Here is a 17,322-nt window from a genome sequence, read left to right as displayed (position 1 = left end):
ATTTCATTTTTAAATGATTTCCTGGTGTAAATACAATTGGCAATATTTGGTGATTTCCATTGACTGTATCATGTGTATCTTACAGACTTTTGACAAGATGTTAAACACTGCACGAAATACATTTGAATGTACTCCACTAATTTTGATAATTTTGATAATTTTTACATTTGATCATGATGATAGTCAGTAATAGTACAAATGAACCAAAGCCCAAATTATCTAAATATAAAACACCACCATGCATTCCCACTGGTCTGGGTTAATATGTGATGAGGTAATAATTTAATATTTTGCAAAATTTGCAAAAAGTATGAACAACCAGTTGGAAAAGATGGAAAACTTAAAAAAAATTCTTTATGGTTCAAGGGGGCACAGGTGGCCCAGTCGTCTAAGGCGCCGCGATTCGATGTGCAGAGTTGTGTCCCTTGGGCACGCCAGAAACCTATGATTGTGGGTTCAAATCCCGATTCGCCCCGATTATGTTTCAAGGTTTGTCAGCACCATACCCGGGCTCGTGGGTTTCACCGATGTGGTAAACGTCCGAGACCTGCATCACTTCTGGCTTTCCTCCCACATTAAGCTGACACGCCGTGATATAACTGGAATACTGTTAAAAGAGGCGTTAAACCCAGCTCACTAACTCACTCACTTTATTGTTCAAAGGGTTTAGAAGCAGCAACCTTTAATTATGTCATTTTAAATTTCAAAGCTGCTTTTTGTTATTATTACTGGGTAATATAGACAAGGCACACCTAAATTAATATTGGCACACCTGAAAAACTCTTGCTTTTTTTCTAATTTTGAGCCCTGGTAAGGCTCTCTGACTTGTTTCATGCATGTCAAAGTAGTTGAGCGTTTGCCTTAGAGCTGAAGGTGCAGGTTCGATCCCCTGTCGCGTCATACCAAATGATGTTAAAAGATGGTTCTTGTTGTTTTCCTGCCTTGCGCTCATGATATCTAACACTGGATTGTCAGGTCAAGGCTTGATTATTGACATATAGCTGGACTTTGCAGACAGCTGAAATTAAACATTTACACTTTGCAGACATTCCTTTCATGAAAGCTGAAATTAAATACATTGCATTAACTGCTGTCAACAAAGCTCTGTTTCTCTATACGTGCTATAGGCTTGGAACATGGGAAGCATAACATGTAAGTTTCTTTTGTCAATCTTTAGGTATCACAGGCTTTCATTGACTCTAACTGCTCTTTGGAAGTACATTTGAAATTGATGACTGTGCAGTTTTCATTGTCCCTGTAATACCTGTACATGTTTTTTTAGTTTATGACATGTTTACGGCACAGCTCACCAGGTGTAGACCATTTAGACACGCTTGGCTTCCTGGTGAGAATTGTTTAGAAGATACAGTTTTTCTCACCACGATAGTGAGATTTGAACTTTGAACAGATGAGTCTGTAGCTAGCAAGATTTCCTTGTCAGCAGTAGTCTAGCTTGGCCTTGAAGTGACATCTCAGTGTTTACAGCTGAAACTTTTTCAATGAGTGCTCCTGCTTAAAATGTCATCATATTTACCTGTCTTACTGAAGGTACTGGCATTCTATTGTGTTTGTGATTTGATATATGTTATCTTTATCGATTGACTATTTGGTGGTTATGGATCTGTTATGATGTTTTGTGAGTCATCAGAATGATATGTATCAACAATTAAGTTACCTTTAACATTTTTCAATGCAAAGTCTGTAATAACTGTATGTTTATTTTGACATTCATCAGGCTTCAAAGTTTAAATTTTTACCAAGTAGCCATATGGCTACAAGTATTTTTTTTCAGGTAGCCAGTGGTAAAATCAAGAAGTCAAGCTAATATTGTAGGTAGCCAAAAGCATTTGAAATTATCTTTTATAACTTTTATAACTATTATAATATGAAAGTTATAGCACCAGTCTTGGAATTGTATATTAGTGGAAACTGTACTTGATTTTGTTACTTGTGACTTGAACAATGATGCAATTTATGTTACTAGATTATATAGGTATATCCTTGCTTATCCAATGAGCATTGCCAACTAAAATAAAGTACTAATGTTTATTGGTTCATTGTCGACTTTAGGAGGAATTATTTGTGAGTATAATTATAGGCAGACATGTTTTCCAAGATCAGCTGTTCTTTATTTTTGTGTCTACAGATGTGTAGCAATAGAATTTAGTCACCACAAGATATTTTTCAAGGCAGTCATTTGGCTACCTCTGAATTTTAGACAGTAGACATACTGAAATTTAGGTCGCATTGGCTACTCTTTAGTCGAAACTTTGAGGCCTCTTCATGTTGGTGTGATTGGTCTGTAAATAATCGAGTCGGGACTAGACAATCCAGTGATTAATATCATGAGCATCGATCCACGCAATTGGGAACGATGACATGCGTCAGCCAAGTCAGCGAGCCTGACCACCCGATCCCATTAGTTGCCTCTTTCGACAAGCATAGTCGCCTTTTACAGCAAGCATGGGTTGCTGAAGACTTGTTCTACCCCGGATCTTCATGGGTCGCATATATACGTATGTGACTTATACATATATATGTATATATGTATGTGACATGTATGTTTCGGTGCTGTCGACACTTTATGGACTTAAGACTTTGACTTCAAAATCATTAACGGAATCAGTCTAATACCGGTGCATGCTCACTGCAGGGTTAGAAACTAACAGTTTTTGTCCACTAGTCCTTACAATGATAACATATAGCAAAACCCTTAAAATGGGCCAATTTCTACTAGCACTTAGGATACCTTGACTATTGGGCAGTTTGGTAAGGACTACAGGACAATTTCTAACGCTGTGCTGGGGTGTTTCTCAAGGTGTGATGAAGCAGGAGACACTGTTGAGGAGAACATTTAGCTGATGCATTGGTGCACAGGAACATTGAATCTATAGTACACTTGTTTGACCTGTATGATTCCGTGTCTGCAAAGTTAACCACTGGCCCAAGTGTTGGACAGTTGTATTTGTCTATAAAGCTCTGCTACTAATTAAGAAATGAAATTTGTCATGGCATGATCAGTTGTTTATGAGATGATGTTTACCTCCCCAAAAGTTAAAGTTCAATTATGTCAATCACGAGGGAGAAAGCCAGAGTGGTGTGACATTATTACCTGGACTGCACGTTTTGAAGCCATTGGCTTCATTACAGAGTTTGCCTATTTTCATGTTGTAACATTTTATCATAATTTAAACCCATGGCTAAAAAACGTAAAAGGACAAAAGTGTGTTAGTGAGTATGGTTTATGCCACTTCTATCGAGAAATAGCATGTATTTTTTGTGCATTTCAATATTTCAATTCTATTATCCAAAGTCATTGCAAGTGAGGTGATAAATTTCCTGTTTATTGATACCGGTAATATCCCGGATATGTGATCAGGGAACAATATCATTTGAAATAATCACTAACAACTGAGAGTGAAACAAGGCAAAACCATATTCCGCAGGTAATGCTGCTGATGTGAATGCTTTTTATACTGTTTGAGAAGTCTTAAGGACTAAATTATGACACATGATCTGTCTGACTTCAAAGCCTGCAGACCGCTTCCGTGGTCTAGTGGTAGAGCGTCCGCCCGGAGAGCGGAGGGTCCGGGGTTCGATCCCCGACCGCGTCATACCAAAAGACGTTAAAAGATGGTACTTGTTGTTACCCTGTCTGGCACTCGGCATTAAGGGGTTAAAGCAAGGACTGGTCGGCTCGGAGTCAGTATACTGTGTCTGAGTGGGGTATTCATGTTAAACTGTTGCATGGTATCTCAGTGGGCTAGCACTATAAATCGGCATAAGTCCGGTCTAGTGCAAGCAAGCAAGCAAGCAAACACACACACACACAAACACGCGCACACGCACACACACACACACACACACACACACACACACACACACACACACACACACACACACACACACACACACACACACACACACACACACACACACGTCGGTATATAAGTGCATTAATCTTGGACGCGACGTTAAACCCAATTTCACCTCACCCCAAAGCCTGCATCATTCATGACCTAAATCGATGTCTCGCTCAGTTTTCCCTAATTATTTTTAATGTTATTTTTAGACTTTGAGGAATTCCCCTAAAGTAGTTATCGTATGTCTCTGCTTCCCTAATAATTTTTAATGTTATTTTTAGACATTGAGGAATTCCCCTATAGTAGCTCTTTATGTCTCCGCGCTATGACAACGTAATCACGTGACATACTAACGTTCATCGGGAAATGAACGACAGTCAGCTTGGTAGTGTTCACCTAGGCGAGGTCACCCGCTACTGTCTATGTTGTTGTTTGAAAAAGCAAAAATATAAAACAACAACATTGAATTATATCATTTGCTATCTTCAAACTTCACCTGTCAACTCTCAAAAGGAAGAAATTCAAATGAAATGGGTTGGGTCAGCAAGAGGATTGTACAGTTTCACGTGTTGAGTTAGCACAATGCACTAGAACACTTACTTACTTACTTACTTTGGAGATTTAACGTGCGCTTTCAGACTGATGCATATTTCACACACTGGCCAGGCCAATTAATGTGTTTCCGAAAGGGGCGAAAGTGGTGTGTGCAACCCACACACCACTTTCGCCCCTTTCGGAAACACCAAATGAGCAGTGTCATGTACTATGTCACATGGGTGTGCTGTGTTTTGCTTGTAATTATAGGACTATTTTACAAAGTTACCAATAACAAAGACACCATCATACTAATGGTGACTGTCATGACTGCTTGATGACCACACTTGACAAGGTATTTGAGAAGCACTAAATCAAGTACTTAATCATGTTAATTACATCGTTCATTGTGGGCTTTGTTGTACATGTCATTGTTTCAATGTGCAGTGAACCTGACATGCCAATACGCTCCAATGTATTAGTGTTAGAAATTGGCACTAATCCAATTGTCCTTGCCAAACTGCCCAATAGTCAAGGTATCATAAGCAGCGTTAGAAATTGGTACCAGTCCTCACGCACTCATCCACTGCACCCACTACCAAACACACAGAACCACACTACAAACCACCCTCAATCTAAATAAGGTTCCTTCTCTAGATGAAATACTAAACCCTAAAAAAAAACTAGAAAACTTCAAGGCCCTAAGCCTATTCCTAATCAAAACAGACCTAATTAAGCGCATCTGAAAACTAATTAATCTACCAATCCAAAATCCAATAAACATACAAACACCCACCTCACCCGGCTCCCTTAGTTCCCTCCTCCACCCACCTCAGCATTTATTCCAAATTTAAAAATTCCAAAAATTCAATATGAGCAACCTCTAAAAGCCCCCTCTTGGGTTGCACACACCACTTTCACCCTTTTCGGAATACACTAAATGGTCCGGCCAGGCCCGTGTGGGAAATACACTACATTCGGAAAGCGCACGTTAAATCTATATCAGTCAGTCGGTACCAGTCCTGTAGTCCTTGCCAAACTGCTCAATGGTTAAGGTATAATAAGGACTAGTGGAAATTTTCCATTTATAAGAGTTGTGCTATATGTTATCATCATAAGGACTAGTGGATTAAAAGTGTTAGTTTCTACCACTGATAAGGATTATTAGTAGTGCCCTTTTAAAGGATTTTTCTCTGTGTTGTCATTATAAGGACTAGTGGACTAAAACTGTTATTTTCTAATGCTGTATAATATCCTGATTAAAAATATGTCACTCTATTAATTAGAGCAAGGTAGACTCACAATTTTCGCATTAATTTCATGATTACAGTATATCTACACATGATCGTTGTGCTTTTATCAATACTAATCCACTATCGCTGAGTCAAGTAGTACAGGTGAACAATTAAATCCGTCTCGGTAGGTATTCCTGTCAGCATGTAGGAGTCCATTAGCTTGAATGCAGTGACACATGTCTGGAGTGCTATTGCTGATGTACGCATGACCCAACATACATTTCAGATGACAGAAGCCGTGTGCCCCTGGTGAGATGAGCGTGACCTAATTACCTGGTCCGTCATCGGTGTCGGAGTAGGCTGCTTCTGCAGCCACATTCCAGCCTCCATCACCTGTCCCATGGAGAGCATCCCCCATGCCGGCTCACTGCTCACATCTATCGGTATGTATCGTACACCTACCCCACAAAGCCTTGCTGCCCTTGCTGGGACTACTTGCATGACGTTAACTCTGGCCGAATAAATGTTTTTTGTTCATTTTTTATTTTCTTGGCCCTGAATTTTTATCTCTGGATCATGTTGACATGGTTGATGGGCCTCCATACAACGTCTGATAATCTGATATCATCCTCACATATAATATGACCGCCTCCTTGATCAGTTGGATAGAGCATCTTCATGGAGAGCTGAAGGTCGGTGGTTAGATCCTGGCTGTGTCATATGAAAAGACGTTAAGAATGGTACTTATTGTTAACCTGCCTGGGGATCGACATTAATATGATGAAACTAGGACTGTGTCTGAGTGGGGTATCCATGTTGAACTAGGGCATGGTATCTCAGTGGACTAGTAATATAAGCTGGCATAAGTCTGAACTAGAAGAAGCATGCACATGGTGGCGCATGCACGCACATACGCAACCGTCAGTAAAATAAAACCCCATTTCACGACCATATTGATTTGTTGATTGGATTCAGTTACCCGGTTGCTGGCGTGTTATCACACCCCAACGATGTGAATCATTATTCACAATATCAATCACCAGTCCAGACTTGATTATTTACAGGCCACCGTCACATTGCTGCAATATTGCTGAGTGCTATTAAACGACAAACAAAACCATATATATTTGAGGAAGAGAACTTAAGTGTTGGCTTTCCATTGTCTATTGCTAATCACCTATCAAGGCCAATCATCTGTTGGCTTCCTTTGTTAGCTTGTACCCTTTGTTATTTTCCACCTTTTGTTATCTTATTAATTTTGTTGTCCTTACATGTGCATCTATATGCTCTCTACCTCACGGCATTCATTCACCTGATGAAGGAGTAAGCATATACTCCGAAACGTTGTGTTCCTCATAATACAGAAGTTGACATCCATATATTCTCTTCCTTATGTGTATCACTTCTAAATGCCTTTCAAAGACCTCATATATATTTGTGTTTTTTTGTGCATTACCAGGTTCATATAGTGGTTGAAATGATCAGTTTCATCTATTTGATAGGAAGGTAAGAGAGTAAGACATGGCCACAAACTTTCTCCATATATCTAGTTATGTTGCATAAGCCACTGGTCCAAAATTAGCTGTGTCAAGTTGGATTTCGCTCGGGTGTTTCCCCTTGGCTTGGGTAATCGGATCCCCACAATTGTTCTTTCTCTCATGGAGAATGAAGTTTCCAGACAAGTGAAGAGTTCTCACATTGACAGAACTTTCAACCCCTACTTGTCTCAATGAACATAATGAATTTTATTCTTGCCAAAATGTATGGTAATGGGAGTGAATTGTCCCAGATGAAGGATGGCTTTAATGTAAATCTGGGACATGACCGCCCGAGGCAGGGAGCTTCCGTTGCTGTCTGGCATGTTTAGTATGTGAACTTTTACATGTTCTAGTAGGTAAGCTTTTCATGTAGGACATATTTACTCTCTTTATTTATATCAAACGATAAGAGTAGAATCTCCGTATCTTTGTGTAGGTACTGTTTTTTGTTTGAGATGCACGAGTAACTTATTACATTAGAGCTATAGATATGCAGCGTATTTGCGTAAAATAACCCAAAACAATTTCAAAACCCAATTACTTTCAATTAACTCATGTACAGAAACACATGCATTAAAGGAAACACTCAAATGTATAATAACAGCTCGCGTGAATACCCAATGAAGCTGTTTTAGCATGTGTACAAAGGACCTAATTTCCAAAACACAATTACAAGCTAATTTACTTTCTGAGTCAAGCCTATATATTTAGAACATTATTTCATTTTTTGTTAACCTTAAAATGTTCACTAATTTTGGGAAAAACCCAATAGAGTGATGAATAGATGAGTGAAAATTGGTTACCCAATGAAAAATGTAATAACCATTATAACCCAGTTAAAATGGAGTAAAAACTCAATTGCTCCAAAAGTCAATTAGAGCTCTGAACATTGAATATTTTTTTATATCTAGTGCCGTCTAACCATGTAAAGGGGTACACGGGTGGCCCAGTCGTCTAAGGCGCCGCAATTCGCTGTGCAGAGTTGCGTCCCTCGGGCACGCCAGAAACCTATGGTTGTGGGTTCGAATCCCAGTTTGCCCCGATTATGTTTCTATGTTTGTCCGCACCATACCCGGGCTCTTGGGTGAACATACTTGAAATTAGAAGTTCCATCATCTCATCAGTGACATCCGTCGTAGCCACATTTCAGCGACCACGTACCGGTATTTTGTATCTACTTTGGTAATAATACATTTCATTTACTTACGAAAGCATTTAATTCAAGCCGTTGAGTGGGGAGCAAGCCCCCCAAACCCCCTGTTATTTTAAACAGGCAACAAAAATGGCACCTGAAAAAACTTAGAGACTGTTAGTCTGTTACTAAGGATTGAGCTTTTGCACATCCCTTACCAAAATGGCGGAAGGTGTCCAGTAAACTGCATTCTTGCTGATATTCATTCAGCTTGATGTGCATATATATCTAGTAACTTTTTATTGGTGGCATGGGACGTTCTGTTTCTAAGTTTTCTTAAATTTATGTGTTTTCTTTGACCACAAGGAACTTAATTAAACAGGAATAATATCTAGTATTACCAATAAACGTGAAAATCTATATATAATTTAAAATTAAAAATTTGTATTTGAAAATGTGGTTTGTTTGTATGAGTAGAGTAATCATGTTAAAGACAGTCTTCTCTTCCAAATTTACATTAAGGATATTGGTCGCCTATTCCAAACCATGTGAGTCTACAATCCTGAACTTGCTATGTGGCATCAGCATGCTAGCTTTTAGGGTTTATATATGGATAAAACTTGACAAATAGGATGTAAACATTTCCCAATTGATGTTAGTATAGTTATTACTAATATGATATCTGGCTCATGGTGAACTGTATGTTACTGATCACAGGACACGAGTAGGAGTCTTTAACATGTTTAATGGTTAATTTTACATTATTCAATTGAGTGCGATGTTAAAATACAGTGTTAAAATATAATACATTAAGAAAAAAACAACTTTACAGAAATCCTAATTTTGAACAATTTAACACTTATACTGAAGAAAAGAGTATGGGATCATGAATATTTTGGGGAATGTATTTTGAAATTGTGTGCTCAGTTTCACTGCTTGTCGTAAAAGGCGACTAACGGAATCAGGTGGTCAGGCTCGCAGACTTGGTTGATGCATATCATCATATCCCAATTGCGTGGATCGATGCGTGGATCATGATGTCAAGCACTGGATTGTCTGGTCCAGACTCTATTATTTACAGACCGCCGTCATATTGCTGGGATATTGCTAAAAGCGGCCTAAAACCATACTCACTCACTCACTCACTACAAAAAGAATATCCCCCAAAATAGTCATGTTCCTTAACTTTCTTTACTTCAGTGTATTTCCCATACTGCCTAGGGCACTGAGTTCGGAATCCTAGATAAATCCCTGGTAGATATGGGTTGTAGGGTTGTAGAACAATGATCATGATGCTTGAAAGCACGGTACAAGGACACGGTCAGAGAATGTGCAAGAGAAAGGCATCAGTCAGATGGGGGGTGGGGGGGGGGGGGGGGGGCTGCCTGTCTGCCCATGTGGACATGATAAAGAGGAAGCCAGCACTGTGGTCCTGTAATGAGGTTTGTGAAGGAAGATAGATGGACATTATCTAGCTGGGACATAACTCTGGGAGGCTGAGGGGCCTGAAGATAACCCTGCATTGTTGTTGGTGATATATGTGTGACAGGTGTGGTGTAAACACAGGTGGGTGTGGCCAGCACACTTATTGCTCATCCTTGTTAGTGTTTAGTGGAACAAATTAATGCATGTGAATAAGCCTCCAAAGATAACACTGTTTGTCATGTTTACACTCACAACATGTGCTTGGAATTATGGCATCAATGGAGCTTCAGTAACAGAATCAGTGTATATCAATGTATGGTCAAGGTTGAATGTAGCATGTGTTTGTTGGGGTATGGGGGATGGAGGAGGGGGGTGGGGGGATAGATAAAAAACAAAAGTCCAAGATGGTCTATATCATTTCCTCTACTGGTCTCACCATTGTGATTTTTAAAAGTACATGTATTCAATGACAACACAGTACACAGCACTGGTCCAAGTGGCCTTTAATGCGGCCTTTACACAGGATGACGACCTTTGTGCCTCCCGCGTGTGACCATACAATTTGCCAGGTTGTTGTTGGAGGATCAAAGGAGGCAGAATGGTTGCCTATGTTGTTCCAAGGTGGAACACAGGAGGTTCAGACATCGCCATGGACGCCATGGAATTTATGAACATGTTCAAAACAGTTGCACAAAGGTCGCCGAGGAGGTTGGTTGCTCAAAGGTGGCTCAAAGGAGGCAGAAGGGAGGCACAAGCATTGCCGTTGTTGCAGAATGAAGGCACAGTGGTCGCCCAATGGTCGCCAGGTAATAGATGCGAACTGCTGCAAATTTTCCCGTCAATCAGGGCGATGCTTTTGCCTCCCTTGTGCTTCCTTTGGGCGACCAACAACGTGCTTTAAACGACAACTGTGGGGGATCACTGTGCCTCCATTCAGCAACCACGGCAACTCTTGAGAGTCTCAAGTTGAGACACCACCTCTTTTCTGTACCTGCAGTGTTTCATTGTGGTTGCAGACTCTGAACAACTCGAGCAGTTACTGATGAACAACTGCTGGAGCAGTTACACAGAAACATGATTTTCTGGGTTAAGGCGACCATTGAGCATCATGGCCAGTTTTTGATTGTTCAAAGGTGGCACAAAGGTCGCAGCCCTGTGTAAAGGGTTCTTAAGCTATACCAACACCAACATCAGTACACAAGCAATGGTACACCTGCAACCATTACTCTATATCCTACAAATGAAATTTATGCATTAAAAAGAAGACATAAAGAGAACTTGGAGTGTGGAATGAGATCAACAGGAAGCAATAATGAAATAGAGGAGAATACAATGAACAAAAACCACACACACACCATGCAAGCACACGCTCTCTCTCCCTCTAACTGGTTTTTTGATTTTTTTTGCCAACAGGTTGTTGTTAGGATAACATTCTTTCTTTCGTTCTTTCGTTCTTTTTCTCTTTTGTTTGTTTGGCCTGACTAATACCGCCCTAAATACCAGTAAAACTTAACCATGGTCATAACCTAGGTATAAATTTATGTTTGTTCTGGATAACATCACCAACATTGGGTCAGACACAGACACTATTCTTGTTATATAAATGTATAAAGTATACTGTATGGTACTGAGATAGTTTTGATACTGACTATGAAATAAGGATACATATATTTTACATGTTCAAGTCTGGATAACACGTGATAGGTAATTTAAAAGCTTCCCAAAATGCATGTGTCATGTCCTTTGTCCCGCAGCTAGATTATATTATCCATAAAAAAAAGAATAAGTTTAGTTTCACTTCATTAAACATGTTTAAGTTTGTTCTACTTAACCGACAGATTTTGTATACAAGCCTCAGTTTCATGCAGTGTACACCGAGACACAGTATCTGACAGATTTTGTATACAAGCCTCAGTTTCATGCAGTGTACACCGAGACACAGTATCTGACAGATTTCGTATACAAGCCTCAGTTTCAGTGTCGACAGAAAGACAGTACCTGACAGATTTTGTATACAAGCCTCAGTTTCATGCAGTGTACACCGAGAGACAGTACCTGACAGATTTTGTATACAAGCCTCAGTTTCATGCAGTGTACACCGAGACACAGTATCTGACAGATTTTGTATACAAGCCTCAGTTTCATGCAGTGTACACCGAGACACAGTATCTGACAGATTTTGTATACAAGCCTCAGTTTCATGCAGTGTACACCGAGAGACAGTACCTGACAGATTTTGTATACAAGCCTCAGTTTCATGCAGTGTACACCGAGACACAGTATCTGACAGATTTTGTATACAAGCCTTAGTTTCATGCAGTGTACACCGAGACACAGTATCTGACAGATTTCGTATACAAGCCTCAGTTTCAGTGTCCACAGAGAGACAGTACCTGACAGATTTTGTATACAAGCCTCAGTTTCATGCAGTGTACACCGAGACAGGACCTGACAGATTTTGTATACAAGCCTCAGTTTCAGTGTCCACAGAGAGACAGGACCTGACAGATTTTGTATACAAGCCTCAGTTTCAGTGTCCACAGAGAGACAGGACCTGACAGATTAGCCTCCAACCTGAGGTTAAGATGTCAGCTCTTGTAACGAAGTTGTGAATTATCTGTAGCTGAGCAAACCTTGTCACACACCTCAGCTGTCAGTTTGAGTGTATCTCAATGGCTCCAAATGACCCATGCTTCACTGCCTCTGTAGCAAAGACACCAAGGAGACAAGGCTCCCCCATTTCTTCCCCTGTCGACTGCTCCGTGTAGGCGGAGGACATATCTATGTTCTTGCTCATCCTCTTACACACCTACATTAGGGCCTTTAGTACAGATCTGAAGGATATTGTTGAACTAGTGATAAGAAGAGACGTGTTTAATGCAGTCGCTTCACATTTGATGACACAGTTGACTGGAGGGTTATGGCCCTTGTGTGGGGAACGAAACAGAATGGTGAAAGAAGGCTAATGAATGGATCTCAGCAGGATATTATTAGGTGGTATTGAATTAAGTGACAATCCTTGGAGCCTAGAGGAGTGTTGGTGAGAGTGTCATACAATTATGTGGAGTGTTATGGCCCTGTTGTATACACCATGCCTGTGTTTGACTAGCATGGTTACACGTGCAGGTGGGTTTCTATTTGAGTTAATTTTAAATATTTGAATTTCAGGGTCATAGTGTTCTGGTAAAATATATATGATGTGAACTTGGTTGAACCAGTTTGATACTGTGGTACCTCCTGTGGGGATGTTGTGTCTCGTGAATTTGTCCATGGCATTGCTTAGATGGAACAGATATCAGTTCTGTGGATTATGTATGTATCATGTGCAGTAATAATTTTACTTATTTGTCTCTGTTTTGACAGGTGATGTTTAAGTAAGTACGAAAATCTGTCCCGTCCGGGTTCTGTACTTTACTGAGAAAATGTTATCCCAAATATAACATTTGTTACATTTGACCACTTTCTAAATGGCATTGTGTGTTTATATTTCTCTATAGTATTGGTATGGTGTTATGGTGTTAGATAATGTTGTTTTTGCAGGGCATCTGATTTAATCCACTTACTGTTAACCCTAACTGACACAGGTGCTTGTCATAGGAACACAGGCCTGTCATCATGTCCTCTGTATCAGGAAACGTGGATAGATTTCATCTACAAACTGTGTACATAGTCAGCCTAATGCTCATGATGTCAATCACTGGATTGTCTGATCCAGACTTGATTATTTACAGACCCCCTGTCATATATCTTGAATACTAATCACTACTTATGAACATGATAAAGATATCAATATTTATGTGTGAATATTCACCATGGTGAATAATATCACCATGGATGGTGTTTATGAAGTTGATGGTCCAAAGTATTCTTAATCTTTGTCTTATTAGAGATCTCCTCTGTGGTGTAGTGGATAGTGCGTCCGCCCCGAGAGCGGAAGGTCGGTGTTTAGATCCCATACAGTATCATACCAAAAGATGTTAAAACTTGGTACTTGTTGTTTCCCTGCCTGATGCGCAGCATTAGGTTGATAAAACAAGGACTGGTCGTCTCAGGAGAAATTATACTGTGTCTGAGTGGGGTGTCCATGTTAAACTGCAGCACAAACACACACGCACGCATACAGGCCTGCATGCACGCACACACGGACACACATCGCTATAGAAGAGCAATAATCTTTAGCCCCATTTCCCCTCACCTTGTCTTATTTGTATGTTGGAATGTGTTGGAGAATGTCTTGTATCTCCACATGCTCAATCACAGGTGACAGTAATGTCTACAGGTGACACAGGGAACAAGTGGTCTAAGGTGCTGCTATATGCTGTGTTGAGGTATTTCCTCCGCACAGAATCTGTGGGTTTGAAAAAAGATTTGCCCTATTATGGCTTGTTATCACCAGCCACTTTCACCAAAATGGTCATTGTCTACACTACATCACTTGTGGACTGCCTCAGTTGTCTAGTGGTAGAGCGTCCACCCAGAGAAGGAAACGTCCGGGGTTCCATCCCCAGCCATGTCATACAAAAAGACGTAAAAAGATGGTACTTGTTACCCTGTCTGGCGCTTGGGATTAAGGGGCTAGAACAAGGACTAGTCAGCTCAGAGTCAGTATACGGTGTGTAAGTGGGGTATTCATGTACAACTGCAACATGGTATCCCAGTGTGCTAGCACTCTAATATTAGTCCGGACTTGTACAAGCAGCCACACATGCACGCATGTACAATTGTATAAGCACAGTAAACTTGGATGTGAGGTTAAACACCAGTTCAGTTCAGTTCAGTTCACCTCACCTCACCTCACCTCACCTCACCTCACCTCACCTCACCTCACCTCACCTCTCGACATCACTTGTGGCTGTGCTCCCACATTGAGCTCTCATGCAGTGATATATATTATATACTACTCCAACACCTGATTCTTTTATTTCACTCCAGTTTATTTATCATCCATCATCTTTATCACTAACTCACTGTTTCTGTTTCAGGTACCGTGGTGTGTGTGGTGACATTGTTGACACTATGTGTTCCCGCTCATGCCGTCTCCACTGTCTCCCCGACAAGCACGCCCCTTTCGGACACGCCCCTTTCGGACACGCCCCTCTCCACAGCCATACAGCCCAGTTTCAGCTCCAGCCTGCACCAAGGATCAAGCATCACATTTACAATTCCGTCTAGCAGTCTTCAGACACATGGCTCAGCGGAGATCATAGACCTGTTCCATGTTTCGCCCTCAAGTGACACATACGCATCGGTGACAGGTGACACTTTTGGTCAGCTCTTTGTGACCAGCTCTGCGAGTCTGTCAGTTGAACCTGACATCCACCATGTCAGCAGCTTACCTGGCACTCAATCTGACTCTCTCAGTGCAATCTCAGCCACCACCCTGGTGTTGGAACCTGCCCGTCCCACCCTGTTGCCATCAGTGGTAGAGTCCACAACAGTACCTGGATCGTCTTTTTCTCCAGAAGTAGGGGGTATGAACAAATCAACAACTACAGTTAATTCGCGAAGGAGTACAGGTTTGAGTAATGACACAGTTACAAAAACGACGTTGGATGGTATTGGAGGGGGGACAACAACGACCACATCCCCGGGTTTTGGTAACGGTAGCTGTTCAGGCAACAACACTGGATGTCCAGAGTACAATGGCCGCCTCAATATGGAACTGTCTACTCCAGCTATCATAGGCATCGCAGTAGGGGCTGCAGTCCTTGTTATTGTTGTAGGTAAGTTGTTGAGAAGGAAATTCACATGTGATAAACACTCATTTACTTACCCATTCGCTGCACATACAGTGTAATAATAAATATATAGTCACAGACTTTTTCTGAAATTACACATACACACGGTCCAGACTGGATTATTTACAGGCCAACATGATATAACTTTGACTATTGCTGACATAAGACATGTTAAACAACATTATGTATACCATGAATGTGGAAAATTCTCTATTCTGATTGGTCAGTCAAAGGTTTCAAATGACAATAATAAACCCTGATATTTATGGGAAAATACTGTTTTCTCAATTGTTGCCAGTAGTTATTTGGAACTGATATGAATGGTTGCAGTTGTGGTCCCAACAATGTACATGATATGTGGCAATACTGTATTGCAAATCCTAGGGATAACAGAGAACTTCAGTCTTGGGGCTTCTCTTTATTCTCTATATAAACCCCCAAAGTTGGGACCCAAATACTGCAGTTGACCCGGATTGTGATACGAAAGATATATGTCACAGTCGAATATAGAGAAGCTCTCTGAAGTTCTCTGTTATCCCTAGGATTTGTGATACAGGGGTCAACTGCAGTATCCCCACTTTGGGGGTGTCCGTAAGGAAACCGCTGCCTTCAGCAGCTTCAGTACAGAAGCTTATATATAAGTGCGCTACAACACTATCCTGGGGGTCCATCGTGGCATCGTAGGGGGTAGATGACCAACACAACAGTACATGCTTGCTCTGCCTACTTGTAACACGTTTGAAAAATGATTTGGATCTAGTAGTTGTTTATGATTCATAGTGTAAAAATGTTGATTGTATTGTGTATATTGATGTGAAAATCAAAACAATGTTTGAACAATGAGACAGATGTTGTGTATACATGTTAAAGGTGATTGGACTTATCCCATACCGCTTGACTCATTCGTTTTTGCATTTAATTATGTCATGGTACAATAGAGGTAACTATTTCTCTGGAAATATGTCACTCACTCACTCACTCACTCACTCACTCACTCACTCACTCACTCACTCACTCACTCACTCACTCACTCACTCACTCACTCACTCACTCACTCACTCACTCACTCACTCACCCACAAACCCACCCACCCACCCAATGGTTCATTGAATGTAAAACATCTTGACTCCAGCATGCATGCTGATCTTCATGTGTCGCCGCCGCCGGACATTATCAGGGTCAAAGGCCGATCTGTCTACCTACTGGGATGACAATGTGACCCTCAGCTACATCAACGGCCATCTTGATTACCCCAAGGTCAGTCTACATAGGTGTCTATAGGGCTTACTGGGACCAGAGTAACATAAAGGTCCTCCACAAATACTTGTGTACCAGGTAGCATGCCCTTAGTAGAGTCAGTAGGTGCTGACCATGGGATACAGTTGGAATTGGTCACCAGCAACCTCTGATTGTCCTTGAGGTCACTTAATGGATCGGATGGTCAGACTCAATGACTTGGTTGATGGTGTCTTCATACCAAGACAGCATGGGAATTGGCACATAATAATAATCAGTGGTTTGTTTGGTCCAGACTTGATTGTTTAATGACCACTGTCAGAAAGCTGGAATATTGCTGAGTGCTGCATTAAACAAGAAACAAAGAGTAGGTACTGCTTTCATTGTGACTAGTTTCAGAAATGCTAAATAATATGTGATCACTAGTGAAATGATCAGTCTATCTGGATAGCGGAAACACAAATATCTTTTGGGGGGGCTAAAGCTATTGGGTTCAGAAAAAAAGATTCTGAAGGAAAATACTTCTTATGATAAAGTTCACATCTGAATTGCTGTAAACATTGAAATGCTATTAAGTAGTTCATCATGCTTAAATCTGTTAGATCATTTCAACAAGAGTAG

At 40.7% G+C, this 17,322-nt stretch overlaps 1 protein-coding gene across 3 annotated transcripts in view; it reads left to right on the top strand.

Moving 5' to 3' along the window:
• LOC139473607 (uncharacterized) overlaps positions 1–17,322 on the top strand; it is a 30,619-nt gene that overhangs the window by 2,501 nt on the left and 10,796 nt on the right. The window contains exons 2-4 of one of the 3 annotated variants that reach the window (XM_071256393.1): positions 5,919–6,075; positions 14,710–15,450; positions 16,598–16,722. In XM_071256393.1, coding sequence (XP_071112494.1) covers positions 6,033–6,075; positions 14,710–15,450; positions 16,598–16,722 — 909 coding nt within the window. In that variant the 5' untranslated portion in view covers positions 5,919–6,032. The other 2 variants (XM_071256471.1, XM_071256314.1) reach the window with 2 other exon arrangements.

This window comes from Haliotis cracherodii, unplaced genomic scaffold (assembly GCF_022045235.1).
Source record: "Haliotis cracherodii isolate W230 unplaced genomic scaffold, xgHalCrac1.p SCAF_1, whole genome shotgun sequence".
Classification (NCBI taxonomy): Eukaryota; Metazoa; Mollusca; class Gastropoda; order Lepetellida; family Haliotidae; genus Haliotis; species Haliotis cracherodii.
This window is presented reverse-complemented; position numbering and strand designations above follow the sequence as displayed.